At 42.7% G+C, this 23,204-nt stretch overlaps 1 protein-coding gene across 2 annotated transcripts; it reads right to left on the bottom strand.

The window, feature by feature from the left end:
• Positions 1-20: 20 nt before the first annotated feature.
• pdcd4b (programmed cell death 4b) lies at positions 21-23,204 on the bottom strand. Of its 2 annotated transcripts, none has more exons than XM_084319305.1 (12): positions 23,145-23,204; positions 22,508-22,615; positions 21,665-21,976; positions 7,484-7,578; positions 6,552-6,665; positions 5,573-5,794; positions 3,562-3,659; positions 2,155-2,269; positions 1,483-1,590; positions 1,238-1,348; positions 1,001-1,140; positions 21-917 (listed from the first exon to the last, which is right to left on the bottom strand). In XM_084319305.1, the coding sequence occupies exons 2-12, from the start codon at positions 22,548-22,550 to the stop codon at positions 857-859; spliced, it is 1,419 nt and encodes a 472-aa protein (XP_084175431.1). In that variant the 5' UTR covers positions 22,551-22,615; positions 23,145-23,204; the 3' UTR covers positions 21-856. The 2 variants fall into 2 exon arrangements, with proteins under 2 accessions (XP_084175431.1, XP_084175432.1); XM_084319306.1 differs by lacking the exon at positions 23,145-23,204 and adding an exon at positions 23,080-23,119.

Below are 23,204 nucleotides of genomic sequence, written 5' to 3'. Positions count from 1 at the left end.
TTGTAGAGATTGACACGAAGTAAGCACATTTATATTTTATTGTATTTGAATCGTTATGTAGCGTAACAATAAAAGCTTGTTTCTGTAGAATTGCTTTCCTTTTTAAGGGAAAATAGGCTAAAAGAATCGTCTTGCCATAACATGTTAGTGCCAGTAGATGTATTCTGACATTCAAAAAGCTTACAGCCTTATAATTTTTTTTTTTTTTACATTTTAAAAGTGATTTATTGAACAAGACACGGTACATTTCACACACCAGCAGACCCCAAATATAAAAATAAACACTCTAGACACCATTGTTATGAAGTTCTCCCAACTGGTATTTTGCACTGTACGCGTTGCCCTCAGTAATGACATTTTGTATGCAATTTTTAAAAAAAAAGGGAAGAAAAGAATAAGGCCAGTATAGAAACAGCAGGAGGTATTGCTTTGAACCAACGTGCCCTCCTTTTTAATTTCTTTCTCCATTATAAAGCTCTTTACACAAACCAGTAATTTCTGTACAAACACTGCTTTCTAGAAAACACAAAAAGGAGCGGCAGTGAGATCGAGAAAATACTGAAAATACTGTACAAAACAACATGGAATGACTCGGTCACAGAGAGGTGTGGCACTTAATGGGTTAGCTTATACATATATATATTGAAAGACCTTAAAAAGAAAAAAAAGGTACTTATCTCAATTGTAATAATAAAAGAAAGTGCCATTTTTGACCCCCACCCCCCTTTTTTTCAGAAATGTACATTCTTTCAACCATAATAAGGAAGAGCTCTGTAGCCAACTCGTTATGACAAAATATTAAAAGTTAAAAGTAGCTTTTCTTTTTCGGGACATCTGGCACAAAAGAGGAGGCTCCTCAGTAGCTCTCGAGTTTCACACGACCGCCGTCCCCCTCGCTCACGAACCTCTTCCGGCCTCTGAGGAGAGAACAGTACGTTAGGTCCTCGCTCCGCTCCTTTCCACCGATCTGATAAATAAGTGTCCAGCGCCGCATACTTACCGACAGGGACAGAGATCCCTCAGTGTTTCATCAATGACTCCCATGCTGTAGCTCTGGTCAACAAATTGCTCCAAGATGAAGTATGCCCGGGGTACATCAATGTTGATTTCGGCTATATCCATGTAAACTCGTTCATAGCCCTACAAAAGAGACAAGAGATGTAGATATTATTTTATTATAAAAAGCAGTGGCTAGCAACAGGCCTGTACATAATTGGAACACCAGGTGGCGCCTTACCCTTCTCATCTGGTCCACAGTGATGATGGTCGACACCCATAGAGACTTCAGTAGCTGCACAACCATTTTGAAGGTTTTCTCCCCTTTGGACTCCAGGACCGTGACGATTGCCTGACAAATAAATATAATTATTGACAACCTCAAGTGGATATCGGGTAGATATTCATAACCCATGTGTGGTGTATTACACTTTATATTTGAAGGCTCCACTCAAACACGTTTAAACTACAAATTTCAGCAATTACCTCATAGACAAACTCGTGGTGGAAATGGGGCACCTCCAGCTCTCTCAGGCACCTCTCGGCTTCTACGTCGTCCCCTGACAGAAGGTACTCCTTCAGCAGTAGGTTCATCTAATAACAAAAGGATAGAACAAATGAGCGAGCGCCAGTGACGAGCTCTTTGAGGGCTACAAGCCTACGTCTATTTAAAAGGCGTCGTAAGTGGTATTTTCTTTGTTAAAATAGCTCTACATTCCGACAGCCATGTCACCGATATAGATTGTGTGGTCAGTAACATGGGCCTCCCAGTCCCTTCTGCTCTGCGGTAAACAGGAAATACATATCCTGGTATCCTGTTCCTGACTATCCAATCAGGAGAGATAATTCCACACTGCAAAAGTGAGAAATTAAAACTAGTTTTAAGCAAATATGTGATTGAAACTAGTATAATAATCTGCCAATGCAGTAAGCCCAAAACAAAAAAAACACCACTTACAGCACATTTAACCCTTTCACTACCACACTACAGAAGGTTAACCTTTCACTACCACACTACAGACGGTCGCAGTGAAAGGGCTAACCCTTTGGTAGTGTGGTAGTGAAAGGGTTAAAAGGGTAGCAGACGGCCATGGCCGACGTTGAACTTTTAAGAGTTTGTTCTGTGTGGCGTCTCACTCAGCTGATCTTTGACCTCACCTCTTTGACGAGCTGCGTGACAGGTCTTTGCCCTCCACCCGCTCCCCACAGGCTGTCTATGCGGAGACCACCCATACTCATCTTCAGCAGCACCGTCGCCCGATCTAGTGCCGCCCTAGGAGGAAGGAACGCATACAAGGTTGTGTAAACAGCCAACACCTCACCTCCCATTCCAACCCTAGTTTTCCCATAATACTACCGTAATGGCCAGAAAATACCAGATTTTTTTTTGGCCAAAGATTAACACCACACCAGAACCATGACTTATACCATCACCATTGTTTTCTGTATGATACGTTTGGTTGGCCCCCTCTTGCAGAGAAGTGTAATAAACATTCAGATTTGTTTATTTTCTAGTTGGTAAGCAACCCCCTTACATTACAACGATGTTGGATTGTAATTCTGGAATCTGTCATTAGCTTTAATTAATAACCATTGTATGTAATTTTTTTATTGCTTTTAGTCTGCTTTTCCTGTGTTTCTCGCTAGCTTAAAGGGGAACTATCTTATAAATGGCCTTTTTGAGTGTTTAGCATCGTTTCCTAGCTATGTGAACTTATATTAATATGATCTATGTCTCTAATTCTCATATTGGCGCATTCTTCCAATTCTCCTCTCACAATATTCACCCTCACTGAACTGAGTCATCTGAAAATGTGCTGATTTGTGATGTCAGAGAGACACCGCTGCATGATAATGTGGCTGTGTGGCATCAGGTACATGATGAGCTGCACACAGTGGTTGGAGCCCAGGCTCAAAACGGCTCGAGATCTTGAGGTAGAAAAATGCTGTTTTTGAGGACTTGATTAGAAATACAAAACAATGAATAAAAAAGAATAAAAAATTACAGCTGGTGTTCCATAGACTCACAGGAATTGTGTAAAAGTGCCCAAATAGTGAAAGAAATAGTAAAATAGTTCCCCTTTAACAACTTGGGCCACAGCCTCCGAAAGAAAGTAACGTTAATGTTGAATTATCCGGTCCCTAACCACAGACTGAGGAGTTATAATTCCAAATCATGGCAATCAATGAGTAATTGAAATATAACCTCTGGCTCCATTTTTCACTTTGAAATAGTTAAATGTTAGAACAGTTAAGGCAACATTTGATTTTTAAAATGTAATTTTAAAGAAATGTTATGACCATTATAAAAACAAATTTAAACTACAAAAGAGATTACTTGAAGAGTCCTCTATTTGGGCCAATACAGTATTATGTAAAGCAAGTAGTAACCACTGTCTCGGCACGGGACAAGAATCTCTTTATTAACCAAAGCGCTCCCCCCCACATTCAGCTCCAGCCACCGGTACGATCCAACTTGCAGAGACACACACCGACTTAATCCCAAAGTATTTCCACGATCGCAGACACAGATCGGAGGGCGTTCTGCCAGCGGTCCCACCGTACCTTGAATGTTCACAGTCGACTTTTCCTTTGTAGCCTTCGATGTAGCTGGTGGACAGGATCCGGTCTCGGACGGCCCGGGCTATGAACTGTCCCACCAGCTGGGGGACAAAAAGGACAACATGTTAACAATCCATAACAGGGTAGCTGCAAGTTTCAAGTTAAATTGAACACTTAAGACCTTTTAGACCAATGTCGATTCTTGTGTGTTCCAATCCATACGAGCTCTCGCCACTTGAATACAAAACATTTAATATTATTTAATCTCCCGACAGCCGGACTGACCCCAAAAAAAGGAATACCTGTGCAAATGGAATGAAAGACTTTTGAATACCTTTTAAGGTCTTAACATTTTTAATTATGAATGCCCCGCAGATACCCTGCATAAGAAATTTAAGCCATGCTCCAGAGGCCAGTTGCCGAAGTACCCTTGAAGCCAGGCGTGGCCCTTCCACAGAGCACACCGAAGGGCAGAGGCCTGAAGAGTCATCAATTAGATTACGTGGCCCACCCGAAAATAACAGGATGGAAAACTTTTATAGTCAGGGGAAGTCAAGGATTTGGACTATGGCAAACTACCGTAGGTTGAACTTGTCATAACAGAAATGCAACTTCAACCTCTCTTGTACCGTAAAAAAAGAAAAGAAAAGTTCAGTATCCATACAATTTATGAACAAGTAGTATCATTACATTCAGGCCGTTTCTGCATAATTTGCTACAAAACTCTTTGTCGATTTAAACCGACAACGACCCAAGTAGAATAACGATTCAGCAGTTACAAATGACATTTTAGGCCTAACGTGCAGATTCATAAATTAACCATGTGACCAAAAAAAACAAACAAAACAAAAACACAAACGCATGCATTTTGTAGGACTAGAGAGACCCCCTTAAAAACACTGATTGTTGTGACAGGTGACTAACAGTGGCCTCACGGCCAGGTGTTTTTATTTACAGTTGTATGGGCCCATGAGGGGGGGGGGGGGGGTGAAAGAGCTGGCTTTGCTGTTCTGCTCTGGACAAAGCCTGCGGTCATCAGCAGCCATTGTTTCTGTACAGACGAGAGGCAGCTCCAACTCATCTGACCTGTGGCTACAGCTAGACTGGCAGGCGTGTTAAGAGAGAGACAGACAGACTGCACGAAACTATAGCAGTGTGTGGGTGACGGAGACATAACGTCCTTTTAGAGTGAACGAGTGAGTGGGACAGAAACCATGAAGATGAGATGGAGCATTGGGAGGGGGCTGTGTGAGAAAGTAGGGGTGGGTGACGGGAGCATGAATAACCCTTTTAGCCTCCTATGCTGAGCTAGCATTTTGTCGGCGTGGAGAGACAATGGTGAGAGATCTCATGTCTGTGCAGGGTGAAAGGAAAGAGCGTGCGCCCACATACACAGTCGGGACACGGCGTCCTCCCCCCTGTGTTCCGACACCAGAGTGCGCAAACCTCACTTGTAAATGAGATTTTCAACATATCATGTTCAAATAGACTTCAGTGTTTATGGCAACTGTACCAACAACTTTTTTTTTCTCCATAAATGACCCATGAGTTAACATGTCCGAACAAGATTAAAATCTCCTCATACATATTCAGGGTATCTGCACTGCAGGTTGCAACAAGTTCAATTTAAGATTTTTGAAGACCTTCAAAATACCACCACAAAATGTCACAACGAAAAAGAAAAAAAACATAGCGACAGCACTTGGTGCACTTGGTGCCAATTTTAATTCTTGTGCGTTCCATACAAGCTCTCGCAAAATGACTTGAAATAATATTAAATATATGAACTGTTTTTGTATTCATCTCCCGACAGCCGGGCTGCCCCCCCCCCCCCCCCCCAAATGTAATACCAGTGCAAATAGTGCGTTTGAATACCCTTTATACCCCGAAGATACCCTGATATTGTTTGGGAGGAAATGGACATGGCTGCATATAGCCTTTGTAGCTTTCCTTAGTAAATAGCATGCACTATCGCAAATGCGCAATAATTCCCAGGAGGGGCAGACAGACCTACCTGTGGGGCTCCCGGAGTGTCCAGCACCAGATCCGGTAGCTCCCGGAGCAGCTTGTCGAAGGAGCTCTCCACGTCGCCGCGCGTCAGGATAGGCCCACACAGGTCGGCGAGAAGCCTCGAGGTGAGCTCACGGTGGCTGGCCTTGGCTTCCAGAGCCAGCGACACAGCTAGCATGGGCACCCCGCTCCGCATGGGCCCCAGGTTCAGCTCCCCTAGCAGCTCCTGGGAGGAGGACAAGAGGATTTCATTTCAAACCTTTATTTAAATGGAGGTTTACCTCATTTACGGTCATGTCGAGTGTAAATATGCTGAGTGTAAATATGCTGAGTGTACACAGCGTATAAAATCATAACAATAAGACAAGTAAGGATAACAATCAATTAAAACATGTACAACTTTATTGACAAAGGTTGGAGATAAAGGTTTGGGAGTTGAGAGTTAATTCCATGAGCTAGAGGGGCATCATAGCAAAATGCATTTACCCTGTTCCGAGGAAATTCTATTCCAATAATGTAGTATAAGGAGGTAGCTTACCAATAAGGGCCTTAAAAATGAACAAATACCAGTGTTTGTAGTGCCTCATAGCTCATATACAGTATGGGCTTATTCTTTCATGTTATTCTCTCTCCTGTAGGGACGATGTTCAGCGTTTCCCCTACCATTGGCCGCCCCGCCAACGGGACCCCCCCACCCCTCCTGAATAAATTATAATTAAAAAGAATATATATATTTTTTTAAAGTTTGCTTTAAATCACAGTAACGTTGGCAAGCTAGATAAATTATACATAAATCGTTTTAGTTTAATTTTCATATAAATCAATCTTCACTAAGACTTTAAAACGGTGGCGTGGCACGGTCTACCACTCCCCCTGAAAAAAATACTAGGGGAACAATGATGTTTACATGTCAATGGGAGAGGAGGACAAATCGATCTAGACGTGGTTCCCTTGGTGATTCACAGCGGGCCGCCGGTACTTACTGCTACTTCATTTGTGTCGCCGTGCTCAAAGTACTCCTGTACTATGGGCGTAACGGTCTTCTCAAAGTCACTTTCTTCCAGCGGGGGAACCATGGTCTCGTACACACAATTTTCCTGTGAAGTGAAGACAAAATCACTACCACAGCTTGGATCCGTCAGATGGAATACAAATAATTTACTTGAACTCAGTACCTTTTATTATCGTGTAAAAGATAAATTATGCTTCATAATATTAGTAGCATGCCTCGTCTCCACTGGCCAGGGTTTAGCCATGCTGTTGCCCCTCGGCACACAGTGAGCGTCTCCATTGTCTTTAGAACCTGGTCAAACCTGGTTGGACCCCAGCTGAGACAAACACCATTCACAACCTGGCCAGACCTGTTGTATCCTCATGGTTTAGTTTGTGTAGAATAGAATAGAATAGAATCTTTATTGTCATTGTTGGTACAACGAAATTTTGTTTGGAGCATCACCACTGGCATACAAACATAAAATATAGCATGTGCAAAATAATAATGTCAATAATAATAATATAGTATCAATGTCCCAATGTCCTCAATAATAATAATAAACCATCAATGTCCCAGGTGCAATAGTGCTAGTGCAAATAAATAAATATTACAGTGACAGTCCAGTTGAGTTAATGGATGGATGGAGGGGGGGGGGGGGCGTTGACTTGCAATGGATGAAATAGTGTATAGTGCAGCAATGCAAGTCCGGTGTACCAGTTATTATTAGGTGTGAAGTTTGAAAGATTGCCTAACAACCGGAGAGTTTACAAGAAACGCAAACTCAACCATACTATGCCATTAGCCCCAGTCAGGCTGAACATGGCTAATGGAGATGATGCATTACATTCCAGTGTAGAGATCACTAAGCTATATCCAACGTGGTAGACTAGACATATATTGACAACAGTGCACTTCAAGTACCTGAGCTCCATCGTAATTCGGGTCTTTCACGTCCACCTCCTCCAGGTCATACACCTCACCCGACCTGCCCCACACGCCCTTGCCTCCAGCCCCGCCTACGGAGAAAGGTCAGGGGAAATGCGATTTCAAACACGCACCCAAGCTTTGACAATGACAGGGGGGCCTCTCGTCGGTAAGACGAGGAGGCAAAAACAAGGACACGCCGGCAGTGTGGGTTTTCAAAGGATGACAAGTGTGACTTGCTTTGGGGAAAGTGCCTTTAGTTGACACTTTACAAAAGCGCACACACACGCACACACACACACACGTGAACAATTTCAAGTACGTCGGAGTCCACATATCCGGGACTTGACATGGACCACACATAGGAAGGATGTTCAAAGTGAGTCAAGATCTTAACAAACTTCTACTTGTGCACAATAGCATCCTGACTGGTAACATCACCTCCTGGTTTGGGAATAGCACTACACACGACCGCAGCAGACTGCAGAGTGGCTCAATCAGCCAAACGCACAATTGGAGGTGGGCTTCCCACTCTCCAGGACATTTACACCAGGCATTGCAGGGCCAAGGCTAAGTGAATAGTCAAAGACTCTAGCCACCCAAACAACTGCCTCTTTGCACTGCTGCGGTCAGGCAAGTGCTACCGGAGTCTCATGGCCGGTACAGAGAGACTCAGAAGGAGCTTCTATCCCCAGGCCATCAGGATGCTCAATGACTAGGGATGGGTATCGTTAGGATTTTATCGATACTACTACTCTTATCGATGCTGCTTAACGGTTCGGTACTTTATCGTAGGGCTGGGCGATATGACCAAAAACGTTATCGCGATAAAATTATATTCATATAATTCGATATCGATAATTATCGTCGATATAATGTCCGTCAAGTTTAATTAACTTCTTATGCTGCTGCGAATGTCTCAAGTCGAGTTGATGTCGTCATCAGTCCGCGCACGTTACACGTTAAGCAAGCGGAGTATCTCATGACAATAAATATGACACTAAAATACTCTCTTCCGCCACAATATATTGAAACGAACTGTATACCCCACACTACTATAAACGTGGCCTCAGAATTCAAAACACACACACATACTCGGCACGTAAATATATAAAACGTCGCCGTGCAAGCTAATTAGCCTAGCAAGCCTGTAGTATCTAAGCGCTGTATTCCATGACAATGTGCTAAATATTACACTAAAATACTCTCTTCCGCCACAATATATTGAAACGACGTCCACTGTATATCCCCACTACTATAAACGTGGCCTCAGAATTCACGTCACACACATACTCGGCACGTAAATATATAAAACATCGGCGTGCAAGCTAATTAGCCTAGCAAGCCTTGTTGAGTGAGTCCTACCTCCTTCCGGGTATATTTCGCTCTCGGCCATCTCCTTCACTGATTGGTTGTTAGCTGTTGTGCGTAAACACGTCATCACGTAACGTTGGTTGTTGTTAGTGAGTGAGCTGAGCCGAGGCTGAACGGAGCCAAGCTTGGAAAATCGATATATCGAAACTTTGCGACCACGTTTCATGTTTATTTCGAGGAAATAATTTATCGCGATAGTTATCGTTATCGTTTTATCGCCCAGCCCAGTTTATCGATACTCTTATCGGTTCTTTTAGATTATTTTTTCTTTTATACATTTATTATTTGAACGGCTTAAGGCTATATCTGTACTTGATGTTTGTTTGTTGTGTTGCATATTTGAAATAAACTTCAATCAAATCAAATCAACCCCCCCCCCCCCCTCTTAACACTTTAAGTGCCGAAAACGTGTTTAGGCGTCTTTCCTAGCCATGCTAAAGTTGCCGCGGACGCCCTAACTCGTCTTTAATATCAATATTTCAAAAATCTGTGATCGAAATCATATTTTTCCTCCGCAGCCCTGAGACACAGTGCTGGCCTCCTCTCACCCCTCTAGCGGTTCAAGAGCGCCATCTGGTGGCCGATCGGCAGAAGCGCCAAACAGGAAGTCATGTGGATGAAGTGGTGATCGTCCATATTACTTCCGGGCACTCTCTATAGGTCCCGGGACTCGATCTCGACACAATACATAGCGATCCGTTGCCAATAACTCGATAAACAACATGATTTGGACGTATATACTATTATACAACCTGGAAATAGATCGCGTATTTCTACATCCCATAATAGGAATATTTCAGTTCCACGCTCATCGTCCAACAGCGCGAGGAAGATACGGTAAGATTCAGCGTTATTTTTGAAGGTGTTCGATATAAACTGCTCTGATGATCATATCACCCACACTAGATGAATGATATAACGCTGCCCACGGAATTATAAACGATCCCCCGCCCATCCGGTCATCATCAGATGATACGTAGAAACTTCTAGAAGTACGTCCAATTGAAATTTTTTATCTCTCACAGATTCCTACCAAACTGTATTTCATCACCAATATAATGCATTTGGGGCTATAAATCACGTTCTGGAGAAAGCTGCAGAAAGAGATGAAAACACTTATACTTTAGACCATATTTTACTATGAATATGTGAATGAAAAAGTTTAACGTTGCTACACAATGAACAATACATATAGGACCTTGAATGGGCCCTAATAATGGCAATCTAGCAATAGAATTTAAAAAGTTATAGCCCTGCAAAGAAGGGGAACTTCTCCATGTTAAATAGAGCTGGCAACGGATGGTATATCATGAATTTAGCCTTTGGCAATCAAAGTGTTAAAAACAAAAACCTGTGTTTAACCTAGCCATCTAGAAAACATCACACTAAAACTGTGAAACAAATGTCCTACTCCCCTAAAGAAAGAAAGAGATAGCAAACATGACTCAGTAATGCAATAGTGCTGCTGCTTTTTATTTAGTTAAAATCTTTTAGTTACCGGTAATAAGACTAAAAGACTACAATACGACTACAACGATTTCATGGCGGCTTCCTGTCCTCGCGTTTCCGGTGCAATGCACAGAGATCATTGGTAAACAATCGTAGTGCTGAAAATATACACTTTGACTGCTGGTTATGGTTATACTCTTGGCTACATTCGAAAAAGAAACACAACATTGTACTTATTTGGAATAGCAGTGTCAGAGATCAAATGCCGGTTTGGCAACATGAAGTGACGGCGTCAGATACCTAACTTAACTCTTTAATTGCCAACGACGAGTATACTATACTTTGTAAAAAACCTAGGCGTGCTCTTTGACCCCGAGTTTTCCTTCAATAGGCAGGTAAACTCGGTGGTGAAGGGGTGCTTTTTCCAGCTCCGGTCCATAGCCAAGATCAAGGCCATTCTCTCCCCCTCAGACCTGGAAAGAGTAATTCACGCCTTCATATCCTCAGACTACTGTAACCCCCTGTACCTGGGGCTAAATAAATCCACCATAGCCAGTCTACAACTCCCCCAAAACGCTGCCGCTAGACTGCTCAAGGTACCCGGAAGAGAGCCCACGTCACCCCTGTACTTGCCTCCCTCCACTGGCTCCCGGTGTGCTTTAGAATAGACTTCAAGGTCCTTTTATTGGTTTATAAAGCCCTACATGGTAAGGCCCCTGCTTACCTAGCAGACCTCCTCACCCCCTATACCAGTGCTTCTCAAACCTTTTCTGTCATGCCCCCCTTTGGCGGACCAAAATATTTTGCCCCCCCCCCCCACAAAATAGTCATGAAATGGGCCATGTTTAAATTTATTTAAATAACACCAATATCGTGACCTTTCAACTTGGCCCTATATTTTGTTTTCAGAGCTGTCATGGATGAAAAGCCACCTTCACACAGATACTGTATGTGGTGCTGAATGGTATCAACACCTTAACTGCTGCATCATGAGATACTTGGTGGGCCATGAGATGAGATACTTGGTACTCAGCACCACACTCTGAAACTAGCTCTCCAGTCTCCAGGTGGTATCAGATGAGATTTCAAAGAGTTCTTCCAAGAATTTGGATGGAGATGTGTCAGGAAGCCTTGTCTCAATGTTGTCTGTAAAGGTTTTTTTTTTATCCAGAGTAACTTGGTGATCCTTTCCCTTTCTGTGTTTTATTAAATAATGATTTTCAGATTTTGAGAAATGGTATTTTCATAGAGAACAGTGCAGCTGCAACAGATAGCACTTTAGTGATAATTTTCTGTAATCCAATTTTTTTTTTTTTTTTTTTATATAAATCTCAAGGCCCCCCCTGTCATGCCTCTGTGCCCCCCCTGGGGGGCGCGCCCCCCACTTTGAGAAACACTGCCCTATACCAACGCCAGGGCCCTCAGATCGGCTGATAAGGGTCTCCTAACCACCCGTAGGTCTAACTTCAAGTCTAGGGGGGGGGACGTGCTTTTGCGGTCGCAGCCCCTGACCTCTGGAACAGCATCCCCATGTCCATTAAATCTGCCTCCTCCATCGAGTCTTTTAAATCAAAACTCAAAACCCACCTATATCGCCTGGCCTTCCCTGACTCTTGCCGTACTTGTTGACATGTTCTGTTTTTCCTTTGTCTATCCGTTGATTTTATTAAATTTCTCAGTTTATTTTATACTTTTCTTTGTACTTAGCTTAGCTATGTGAAGCACTTTGGTTGACAAGAGTCATGTTTAAACGTGCTATATAAATAAATTTGATTAATTGATTGATAGCCCGCCAATCGAATACTGCCAACAACGAGTATACTCGTTATTGGATCGTTATTTCTTTTATTCGCTATTTCCATTCATAAACATGCAGGCAGCTGTGTGTTATCACTGGGGATGGGTCTGAGTAGGGCTGGGCGATAAAACGATAACGATAACTATCGCGATAAATTATTTCCTCGAAATAAACATGAAACGTGGTCGCAAAGTTTCGATATATCGATTTCCAAGCTTGGCTCCGTTCAGCCTCGGCTCAGCACACTCACTAACAACAACCAACGTTACGTGATGACGTGCATACGCACAACAGCTAACAACCAATCAGTGAAGGAGATGGCCAAGAGCGAACGAGATCCGGAAGGAGACCCAGAGGTACTAGGACTCACTCAACAAAAAGGCTTGCTAGGCTAATTAGCTTGCACGGCGTTGTTTTATATATTTACGTGCCGAGTATGTGTGTGTTTTTAATTCTGAGGCCACGTTTAAGTAGTGTGGGGTATACAGTGGATGTCGTTTCAATATATTGTGGCGGAAGAGAGTATTTTAGTGTCATATTTAGCACATTGTCATGGAATACACCGCTTATAAACAGGCTGGCTAGGCTAATTAGCTTGCACGGCGTTGTTTTATATATTTACGTGCCGAGTAGGTGTGTGTTTTGAATTCTGAGGCCACGTTAAAGTAGTGTGGGGTATACAGTGGACGTCGTTTCAATATATTGTGGCGGAAGAGAGTTTTAGTGTCATATTTATTGTCATGAGATACTCCGCTTGTCGGCTACTGCTAACGTGCGCGGACTGATGACGACATCAACTCGACTTGAGACATTCGCAGCAGCATAAGATGTTAATTAAACTTGACAAGACATTATAGCGACGATAATTATCGATATCGAATTATATGAAAATAATTTTATAATTTTATCGCGATAACGTTTTTGGTCATATCGCCCAGCCCTAGGTCTGAGATCGCAAAAGTCCAATACCGCTGCCTGCCGCCTTGCAGCTGCTATTGCACTCCATTTGAAACTATGTGGCTTAGTGTCTGGGCCGATCTGCGGCCAGCGGCTAACTACTCGGGCAAGGCAAGCGCTTATAACGGATGCATCGACGAGGGTCGGGCCCCCCCGTTCATGTTCAATGCTGGATTACGTTGGAAACACGATCGCGATCAGTACTTGGAATGGCGATCAGATAATTGGAATATTCTTTTCGGGACAGATCCTGGTCAAGGTAAGGGCTAAATGGTATCAATATTGCGTTGATCCAAAAATTCCTTCATGCGATCGGGAGCGTGTGTGTGTTACATTTTCAACAACAGATTCACGTTACACGTATGAACTCGACATAACGTTAACGTTAGTCCATGGAGTTTCCAGTGTTGCTGCCACCGTTGCGTCGCAGATGGATGGTACACTCGGCTGTGTTGTGTTATTCCACAAGTATACACGCGAGTCCTCTATATTCGTTTATTCTGTTAGCTCCGTAGCTAATCCGCTCCTAGACTACCGATAGCAGAACCGATAACGTCGGATCTTATCAATACTAGGGATGGGACGATACATCGATCCAAATCGATATATTATCAATGATCAAATAGGATCGATGCAACGTAAAAAGATCGATTCATGTTGCCATACTCTTATTTTGAAAATCCGCTGGTGAGCATATCCGCCCGGCCCCAACAACAACAATATCTCCGCGTGTGTAGACATTACAGCATAGCTCCAGAGTCCGCCTATTTTGCGACCCGAAATAAGTGCCTGTTGTTTTTTCCCCACAACGGGTCAAATGCATCGAACATGCTTTGCATCCTCGCCATTCCTTTATGCCCACGTCGCGTTAAAGACCGAAATTAACGTTACGTTAGCGTAAGCTAACTAAGCTAAGCTGATCAGAGCCATAAAGAGAACAGCAGAGGTCCATTAGTGGCAACTGGGGAAGGGGCATTCTCCCTTTCTGTGTGTGTGCGCGTTTGGAAAGAGGGGTTTTAGGTTGCGTGTTCCAAACATTTTTACTTAAAGTTTAAAGCTCAATATATCAAAACGTGGCACTTTACAGTGAACAGGAGGTCTATTTGTATTAAAAACAAGAGATTGTTTTTCATTTAAATGTCTGGAAGAGCTCAAAAATAAAAATGTCAAATGATATTTCCGTTGCCTTTTTTGAGTTGATCTAAATGTTACTGATTGTGTTAAATGGGCCTATAATATAGTCTCATATCGATCGCAGGCACCCGAATCGAATCGTATCGTGGCAGACTGTGATATCAGCAAATATCGTATCGTTGTCCAAATAATCGATATCGTATCGTGATGAAACTGGTGATTCCCACCCCTAATCAACTCCCATTTTTTTCTAATTTAGAACCTGGTTTCGGGGGGCATCCCTATCAATGACCCTATGCAACACTAACGTATTGCACACACATCCACACACTCACTCAAACACTCACCTTTAACATTCACTTTTAACACATATTTGTATCCATTTATTACTAAAAGATTTGCATTACCTCTCATATACCATTGTATATGTTGTAGTGTTTGCTCTTTATTCTTTAATTGTATGAAGCACAATTTCAGGAGGCTGATACAGAACCAAGAATTTCACTGTAATGTACGTGGTATCGGTATCGGCCGCCGATATCAGTAAAATAGCTGGATTGGGTATCGGTAAAAAAAATATATATCAGATTTTTTTTTAACCCTTTCACTGCCACACGACAGAAGGTTAGCCCTTTACTATCACACAACCGACGCCGATGCTCCATCATTAGCATCATTAGCTCCGCATCCGCGGAGCTAATGATGCTAATGATGGAGCATCGCCGTCGGTTGTGTGATAGTAAAGGGCTAACCTGCTGTATTGTCACAGTGAAAGGGTTAACCGGCTGTCGTGTGGCAGTGAAAGGGTTAATAATAAGAAGAAATAAAATAAGAAATAACTATTCAGTACATTTATATCTATGTGTTAATTTGTTACATTTAGTTTCACTAAGTTAGGAAAGTAATGTTTTAAGTCAAGCCTGATGTTGCCTTGCACAAAAGAATGATCCCAGTCTCTTCCACACAGTGACAGTGAGGCATAGTTTATTTTCAGTCTTTGTTTACAACAAATCAAAAACACACTTGTGATCCTTTAGCCTTTACAATTCTTTTTTTTTCTTCACTTTTTCTCCTTATTTTTCTATTTTTCTCCCATCCCAATTTCGTGTTTCCAATTCTTCCCTCCCCCGTCATGAACGTTGCTCGACTATGCCTCCCACTGGTCGGTTGTAGGGAGGATAGAAGCCTTGCATCACGTGTCCCCTCCGGTACACAAGGAGGCAGCCTGTCACATCTTTTCACCTGCCAGTGCAGACTCTGTGGCGAGGTGTAACGCATGGGAGGCTCACACTACCCCCGCTACTTCCCGTCTCTGCTGTGCAGGCGTCCCCCAACCGACCTGTAGGAGTCGCTGTCCACAACGTCCAAATCCCCACCCATCGACTTCCACCCTCTAACTCTGCCAATGAGTTAGTATGACGGCTGGCCCAAGCCGGAGGCAATGCTGACACCGGGATTCGAGACCGGAGTCTCTTGCATTGGTGACGAGCGCAATCTCCACTGCGCCACCCAGCCGAGATCCTTTACAATTCTTAAAAACAAAATATATTTTAATATAACAATTTTTATTTTTACTTTTACTTTTTTTGGGGGGGAAATTGGACAATGGGTATCGGATCGGTATCGGCCGATACCCAAACCCAGGTATCGGTATCGGGACTGAAAAAGTTGGATCGGTGCATCCCTACCTTATATGTGACAAATCAAACAAAACTTGAAACGTGGAAACAAAGTTCAGCTTGAGCAGCTGTAGCTTTTTTGGAAAGTGTACCGCTCTTGTTATGACAGAATGCGCTCAGCTCTCTGAAACACAACCCCAAAAAAAAACAGCTTCAAAAGGCCTTTTCATAGCCGACGCTCTGGTTAAGAAGAGTGTACGATGTCATGTACCACGCAGGCTACGCAGCACAACACAGGAAAAGGCGACGCCGATTAAAACGTCTGCAGCTGTACTGCAGCGCTATAGTAAGAGACACAGCAAGGAGGCAGGTCCAGGAAGGTTTTCTGAACCGATTATGCGCTCTAACCGAGAAAGGTTCAGCCGTCTAAACAAGACCTATGGCTTTCATTTCCATTTAGTCGTATAGCTGAACGCTTTTATCCAAAGCGACTTACAAGTCCTGTACGACAAGTCAGCAGGAAGGGTACAACTCTTAAGGTGCTCCCATGGTCGATCGGACTGTACACGGACTGGACTCTGCGGAGGTCCGCTGGACTCTTTGAGCTTTCATAGTAGAGCGTACCTCAGCGGACAAATTTCCTACATGTCTTGCGCCAGTTTACACAATTTTCCCCACACTGTTCAACTTCTGTCATGTCGTCGTCATCCGATGTCAATAAAGAGTATCTTATCTCCGTATCCAATATTTCGATAATAAAACAGGCAGTTTTACACACTTGAATAACAGGTATAGGCAGCGAGGTGCAATGTACCGTATAAGCTTGCTCAATGAGGTGGACAGCGTGTGGTGCTGAAATGGAAAACACGCATTGCATGAAATAAAAACACCAGTTTTATTTCGAAATATTGGAAACGGAGATAACAGACTCCATCTCAGTTTCCAATATTTCGATAATAAAACTGGCAGTTTTACACACTTCATTTAGAAAAGCCATTATCTTTTGCGAGTGGTCTGGTCAGAGTAAAATGTAGATCGGCGTCACATTAAATGCAGGTCGATGTCAACGCTGATCATTTTGTGTGACACCAAGTCATTAGAAAATTGGACCTTCGCACTTGGAGTCCGCTTTGGGTCCGCTCCGTGTACGGTCCGCTCGACTATGGGAGCACCTTTACAACTGAGTAACTTGCTCACTGTAATGTTACCTCATTCTAATTAGTGTATATAATTGTATAATTGACCACATCTTCCCAGTTGCACAGCCCTATTCCTATTTTAACTTATAATTGTACTATATCTATTGTGCTATATTTAATTTAGTTTATATCCCATATAATTGTATTCAACCTCTTATATACAGTCATACAGCCCTGGCCTATATTCTATTTCATAAATATATTATTCTATTGTGCTTATTTAACTTGGCTCATATTTCATTTTATTCCACCACTTTATTTTATTATCCATCTGTCCGCTAATGTCGCACCAGTAACGTCCAAAGCAAATTCCTTGTATGTGAAAAGTATACTTGGCAATAAAGACTTTTCTGATTCTGAATGTTCATCAAACAGTGCTGAAACTTGGGTGCTGCTGTGTCGAGTGCAGGTTAGTGTTTATTATATATATTTTTTATTCTTTTCAGATATTGATTGAAGAAGTGTGTTTTTATTCGACCACGAAAGATTGATTGGGTTTCGGCTGTAGTGGGAAGTTTGTTCCACATCTCAAAGTAGGGCTGGGCGATATGGCCTAAATATGATATCACGATATTTTCTGACCTTTCGGCGATACACGATACGCATCACGATGTTTTTCTTTTTTTCCCCAAACAATTCATTATGAGGCTTACCAAGACAGTATTTGAGTTTGCAAGCTAACATTAAATACAAAATAAAATACCCATGCATTTAGCATTTTTATATTATATATTAGATTTAGATTATTGGATTATTAGATTATATATTGCATATATTTAGCAATGAGATATTATATGATTTAGATATGAAATATGATGAATTGAAAATGGGGGACCCTGATGTAAACAAGACGAAAGTCTCTCTGGTCTGCATCCTCCAGTCCACTGTTGTATTGAGCTGTACTGTATTGTACCCATGCTGCAATCTGTTAATAACGTTTTCATTCATTCAGACGGCAAACGGAATCATTTTGATTGACAGTCGAGTCTGCCAATTACGTCACACCGCTTGCACCCGCCCTGCTGTTCTTAGCACCAATCGGCAATCGCGTATTAATTTTTTACTTCCGCCATTGGAGAGCTCAATGACAACAACAATGGTAGCAGTAGCTCCCCGCGGCCGACGTTTAGCTACGCAGGATGACTAAACGACTGGAGGCATAATGATTTTACTGCAACGGATGTTATAATAAAAGCCTTTCCATACATCTGTCTGATTGAAAACTTTATTAACAGACCGCAGAATGGGCACAACTGAGTCAGCACGGGCTGAGATATGAACGACTAATGCTTGCTATATCTAGGTCGACCTCGGACGTTGCTATGTAAATACGCTGATGTTATTGAACATGTAACTATATAACGTTAATGCCACAAAACGAATGCCTTTGTTATCATAAGTAGTAACTTTGATGCAGTAGTGTGTGTGTGGGGCGGCGCTGTTCAAAAGTTTCAACGTGTGGACCAGATTGACGCGACACAATCCTCTTGGGCAAAACATCACGATATCCACGATACGTTTAAAAAGTGTATCGTTAATGAACTGTACCCGATATTTATATAATATCGTCATATCGCCCAGCCCTATCTCAAAGTAGCCCGGATAGATGCGCATTTCAAAAGCGTGTAAACACTTCCCACAATCTGTGCCGCTTAATGACAGTGAGACCCCGGCTGGTGGTGACATAAGCTATAGAGTTTAGCGGAGAGAGAGGTCACAAATGCTACACAAAGGCACATCTGTTGGGTCTCAGATGGCACCAACAGATTGCAGACAATTTAAGAAGGCCATTGCCAAAGCTGCTTGTCGGACATGTATTAAACCCTCCTTTAAGCCCCAGAGTGTGACACGTTACTTCCATCTATATTTAGCCCAGCCCACATTGGTTGTGTGGACCCGTCCCGTTTGACTATGGAACACTGTGTACTCTGGGCCGCCACTCAGTGAGATTCCACATGTAGAGCGTAATATTGTCGCTACAGTCCTCCTGTGATTACAATACATAAATACGAAATGTAGGAGGGGGAGAGAAGGCTCGTAAAACTGCAGGACCGGCTTGACTACAGTGCAAGGCAACTTCGGTTGTGTTGCATAATCACCCGGAGAGGCCAACGGTGTGTGTGTGTAGTGTGTACCAAGAGAAACTACTCTACTTCCAGTTCCCCAGCCTCTGTGTAGGGAGAACGGAGCGTACTGTACAACTGCTGCAGACTGCTCTCGAGGGCGGAGATGGTATGTACCGCAGTCGAGTGGCAGCTGGACAATGTGTCGATTCGCAAACGGCTTATACGCCCCCGTTACAACTTTATAATGCCCCAGTGTTATGGTAAATGAGCGACATAGAATATCAGTGGATTCTCTCAAGCTTGTTATCATCACGTGTGCTTACAGAAGTCATGCCCTACCATAGCCAAGCACATCGCTTTGTTCTATACCGATCTCACCTCAGTTGCACAAAGGCAAATCAAATAATTTTTTTTTTATTTTAAAATAGGACAAATGCTTTATAAAGGTGTTCGCCTACTATGGCATTTTATGTCTGCACTTTACTCATTGCTTTTATTTTGTACATTTTGTGCTCAATTCTGTGCCGTTTTATGCCAGTCTATATTTATGCCAATTGTATACCTATGTCTATTTTATGTCCATTATGTCTACATTACTGTTGTGAAGCACTTTGGGCTGCAATTCTTGCATGAAAGGTGCCAATAATAAAGTTTATTATTATTACTAAGTAATCTACTTAGGGCTGGGCAATATGGCCTAAACTTCACATCATGATATATATTGCATTTTGGACAGCAACAATATACTACAGTATATTTACCTTTCTTGTAACACTGTCTAAACAGAAATCAGTAAGGATGCACGATATATCGGTGATGAGCAAAACTGGGCAGACATATCAGCTAAACATATGATCAGCTGATGTGGGTGATTTCTGTTACTCATCAGCATCGGTCTGAGGGGCAGAGGTGAACGGCCGATCACTTCTGTCTAGCTACGCACGTGGGTTTTGTTGGGCACTTGCGTGTGCACGACAACTCTGAAACAAGACAGCAGAAACGGAAATAAAAACGTAGATCATTTTCCATTTTACAGTGTTTATGTAATCTTACATAAAATTGGATTACGCCATGTCCACACAGCTTACCTTTAGCTGTGCCTGACGGCTACCTCGCTGACCTGCCACAGCTCTCACACATCGTGTCACAGACCCTTTCTGCTGCAGTGGAGTTTGCCTATATTTCATAATGGCCGGCAATAATACAATGTTTCATGTCATCCATCCTTGATGAGTGATCCGAAAAGAGTTGGAACCAGAAACAGGGTATCTGCCAGTTTCAACAAGTTAAATTTAAGACCTTATTAATACCACTAAAGCAAAACTGAACTGGCGGCTGCACTTGCGCATGAGTAACGACTTGAATACAAAAACATTTAATATATTATTGTATTATTTAATCTCCTGACAACCGGGTGGCCCCCTCAAAAATGTAATACCTGTGCAAATGAAATGTAAGACTTTTTAAGGCCTTAAATTGAGAACTATGAATGTAATACTTTTGAATACCCCGCACAGATACCCTGAGAGTAGACTACTGCCCTCTCCTCTGACGAGCACATTTTCTGGCAGTGACTGAGCTTTTTTCACAAGTTCAACAACGAGCACAAAGGCCTACGTCATGGTAGGCTACAGTAATGGCGAATCAGACGTCCCTACATGTGAAATTATCCTGCTACTAACGTTAACAATGAAGAGGAACGTGCAGTTAGCGTTAAGGCAGTACCAGCAATAAAACTAAACAAAAAACAATGCTGGCCAGCCAAAAAGTATTGCTAGCGGAAAACCCTGGGTCACATAGCATACCGGCCCTCCAGACCATAGAACTCTATGTGCACATCAAATTACCTCTACTATTCAGCTTGTGTCTCTAGGCAACAAGGACGCTCTTAGCTCGCTGCTTTTCTCATTCCACTTCACATGTGCTGCTCATTGACCCACAGTAGAAAGGGGTATAATTTAACCTTCAAGGTCAATACATTTTTAATGGAAGAAAATAGCATGGCACTTGTTTTTCCTACAATTATCTTTTGTTATAAAGATAATGAGCTAGCTAAGCAGTTATGCCCATATAGATGTATTATTTATTCAGTTTGGGAATATTCACACTGAAATAGAAGTACAACAGTGAAAGTGTGTGAGAGTACAAAATAAGGTGAATAGTACCTTTACTACCCTGAGGATATTTTGTGCAGCTTCGACAACCATTTTTTGGTGTAATTTTACTTTGAAAATAGTAGTTCCACACTATAGTCTTGTTGAGAAGCAATCAACCACAGACATCAACAGCCCTGAGCTTTCAGGCTTTTCCCCAGCTGTCAAAATCAAATGTTGTGAGTGAGCATGCAAAAGTTGTCACACCCATGTCACAGAGTAAAATAATACAAGAACTAGTGAGTAGTGATGGCTACTGGTCCCCAGATCAGCCAATGTCAGTAGTCAAGGTGATGCTATGTGCAGTAAGGCTGAACATTTTCTAAATTACAATTGAATTTGAATACAATTATATGGCGTAAACATTAGTTGTTAAACCAACATTTTCCATCCATGCAAAATAAATATAAAGTCAGTAGTCTTTAATACCTTTCTTTGGCAGGCCTCTGCCTTTGCCAAGCCGGGACTTTCTGTCCAGTAGTTTGCTCTTGGGGCTGGCGGGGGCCGCAGACGGTCCCCTGGCAGGGTCTCCGTTGTCGCTGAGGGAGTCCCCCCTGCCCGAGTCGCGGGACGAGTTCTTCCTCAGTCGCCGCTTGGCCTTGGCCTTCAGACGCGCCTCCTGGATGCTGCTGCTGGACGTGCAGATCCAGTTGCCGTTAATCTCGTTGTTGAGGTTCCTGGTGGCGGTTATTGCTCTTCCATTGTCCTCATCGCCCGATAAGTCGCTCAAGTCCTCAGCCTCTGTTGGGTTTGAATGAATGAAAACTTTATTTAACAGATTGCAGAATGGGTACAATAAAGTACGGCTCAATACATACAATTGTTAAGGGGATGCAGACCAGAGAAAGACGTTTGTCTTGTTTATATCAGGGTCCCCCATTTCGGGGTGAGAATGTGTGTTGACTGGTGAGCAGCACCGAGCAAGCCACGTTATACTGTGTCGTTACATATTAATAGCAGTTGTATTACTGTGATTCAGACATTGCACACCAGGGGGACAGCTGTGCCATATATGAAATTGCACAGTTTTGAGAGGACACAGACATACCAAATCACTATGCCATTACTCCAAATGTGAAACCAGTATCAAAACCAATGGTCTATTCAATATTACCGTATATAACCCTGGAGGTACTGCAACTGCAAGCCAGAGTTAGTGGAGGAAAAGCAACCAACCACTTTTGCATCAGAAAGCCCCAGTGTCCCAGATCATGTGTGAGACAGAGAGACAGCTGGAGGGCCATTTAAACCACAAGAGCACAAGCAACTCACCGACGGGGTTTGCGTTCAGCCAGGCGACGCAGTCAGTTGCCATTATCTTCAGATTGAAAGGAGATGTGCAGCGGAATTGCGTACAAATTTAATAATGTATGTGGATGCCTGTTAAAGAGTGAGACAGACATTTAAATTAGCTATGCAACTTTGTGCACAGACGGTGCAACAAGCCCAGACATGCACCAGTGGTCACTGGTCACCCATCCCCCCCATTCATTCATTCCTATGTTGATAAATAGCTATAGCCAACTACATTGTCGAATGTGTCCACAATAACATGACACGTACGACAGCTAGCTACGTTATTCTACATGCGAAGCTAAAAGCGATTGTCGACAGACACTTGCGACAAACTAAATGGATAGTTTCCCGTTATCACAACAACACGCCAGTGGCTCGTTTTGCAGCAGCTCTACTTTGTGGAGAACGGCGTCATGAAGATGCACAACAAAAACAAACTGTTCCGTGTTGTTCGCTAGCAGTTTGCCTCGGAGCGTTGGCTACATCGTTTCCCACTATTCTCAAATAACACAGTGTCGTTTGCCCCAGCCTCATATTATTTTACAAACCAATGCATTCACAAGCTTCTTTTCTCAAATGAAATGTGTGCTTGAGTCAAAAGAAAATCACTGACCGTGTAGTATTGGTGTCCGAGCTCCGAACTCATCTGACGCGACGCTGTTGTTTGTGTTTT

This window comes from Notolepis coatsorum (genome assembly GCF_963971535.1).
Source record: "Notolepis coatsorum genome assembly, chromosome: 7".
Classification (NCBI taxonomy): domain Eukaryota; kingdom Metazoa; phylum Chordata; class Actinopteri; order Aulopiformes; family Paralepididae; genus Notolepis; species Notolepis coatsorum.
The sequence above is the reverse complement of the archived record's forward strand: the minus strand, read 5'-3'. Positions and strand labels throughout refer to the sequence as shown.

What these genes read in the sequence shown, in the direction of transcription:
- pdcd4b (XM_084319305.1), bottom strand. Translation starts at nt 22,550, where the DNA reads ATGGCAACTGACTGCGTCGCCTGGCTGAACGCAAACCCCGTCG. An exon ending in GCGACACAAATGAAGTAGCA is followed by an intron (nt 5,795 to 6,551) that starts GTAAGTACCGGC and finishes TCCTCCTCCCAG; the next exon opens with GAGCTGCTAGGGGAGCTGAA. An exon ending in ACACTCCGGGAGCCCCACAG is followed by an intron (nt 3,660 to 5,572) that starts GTAGGTCTGTCT and finishes TTTGTCCCCCAG; the next exon opens with CTGGTGGGACAGTTCATAGC.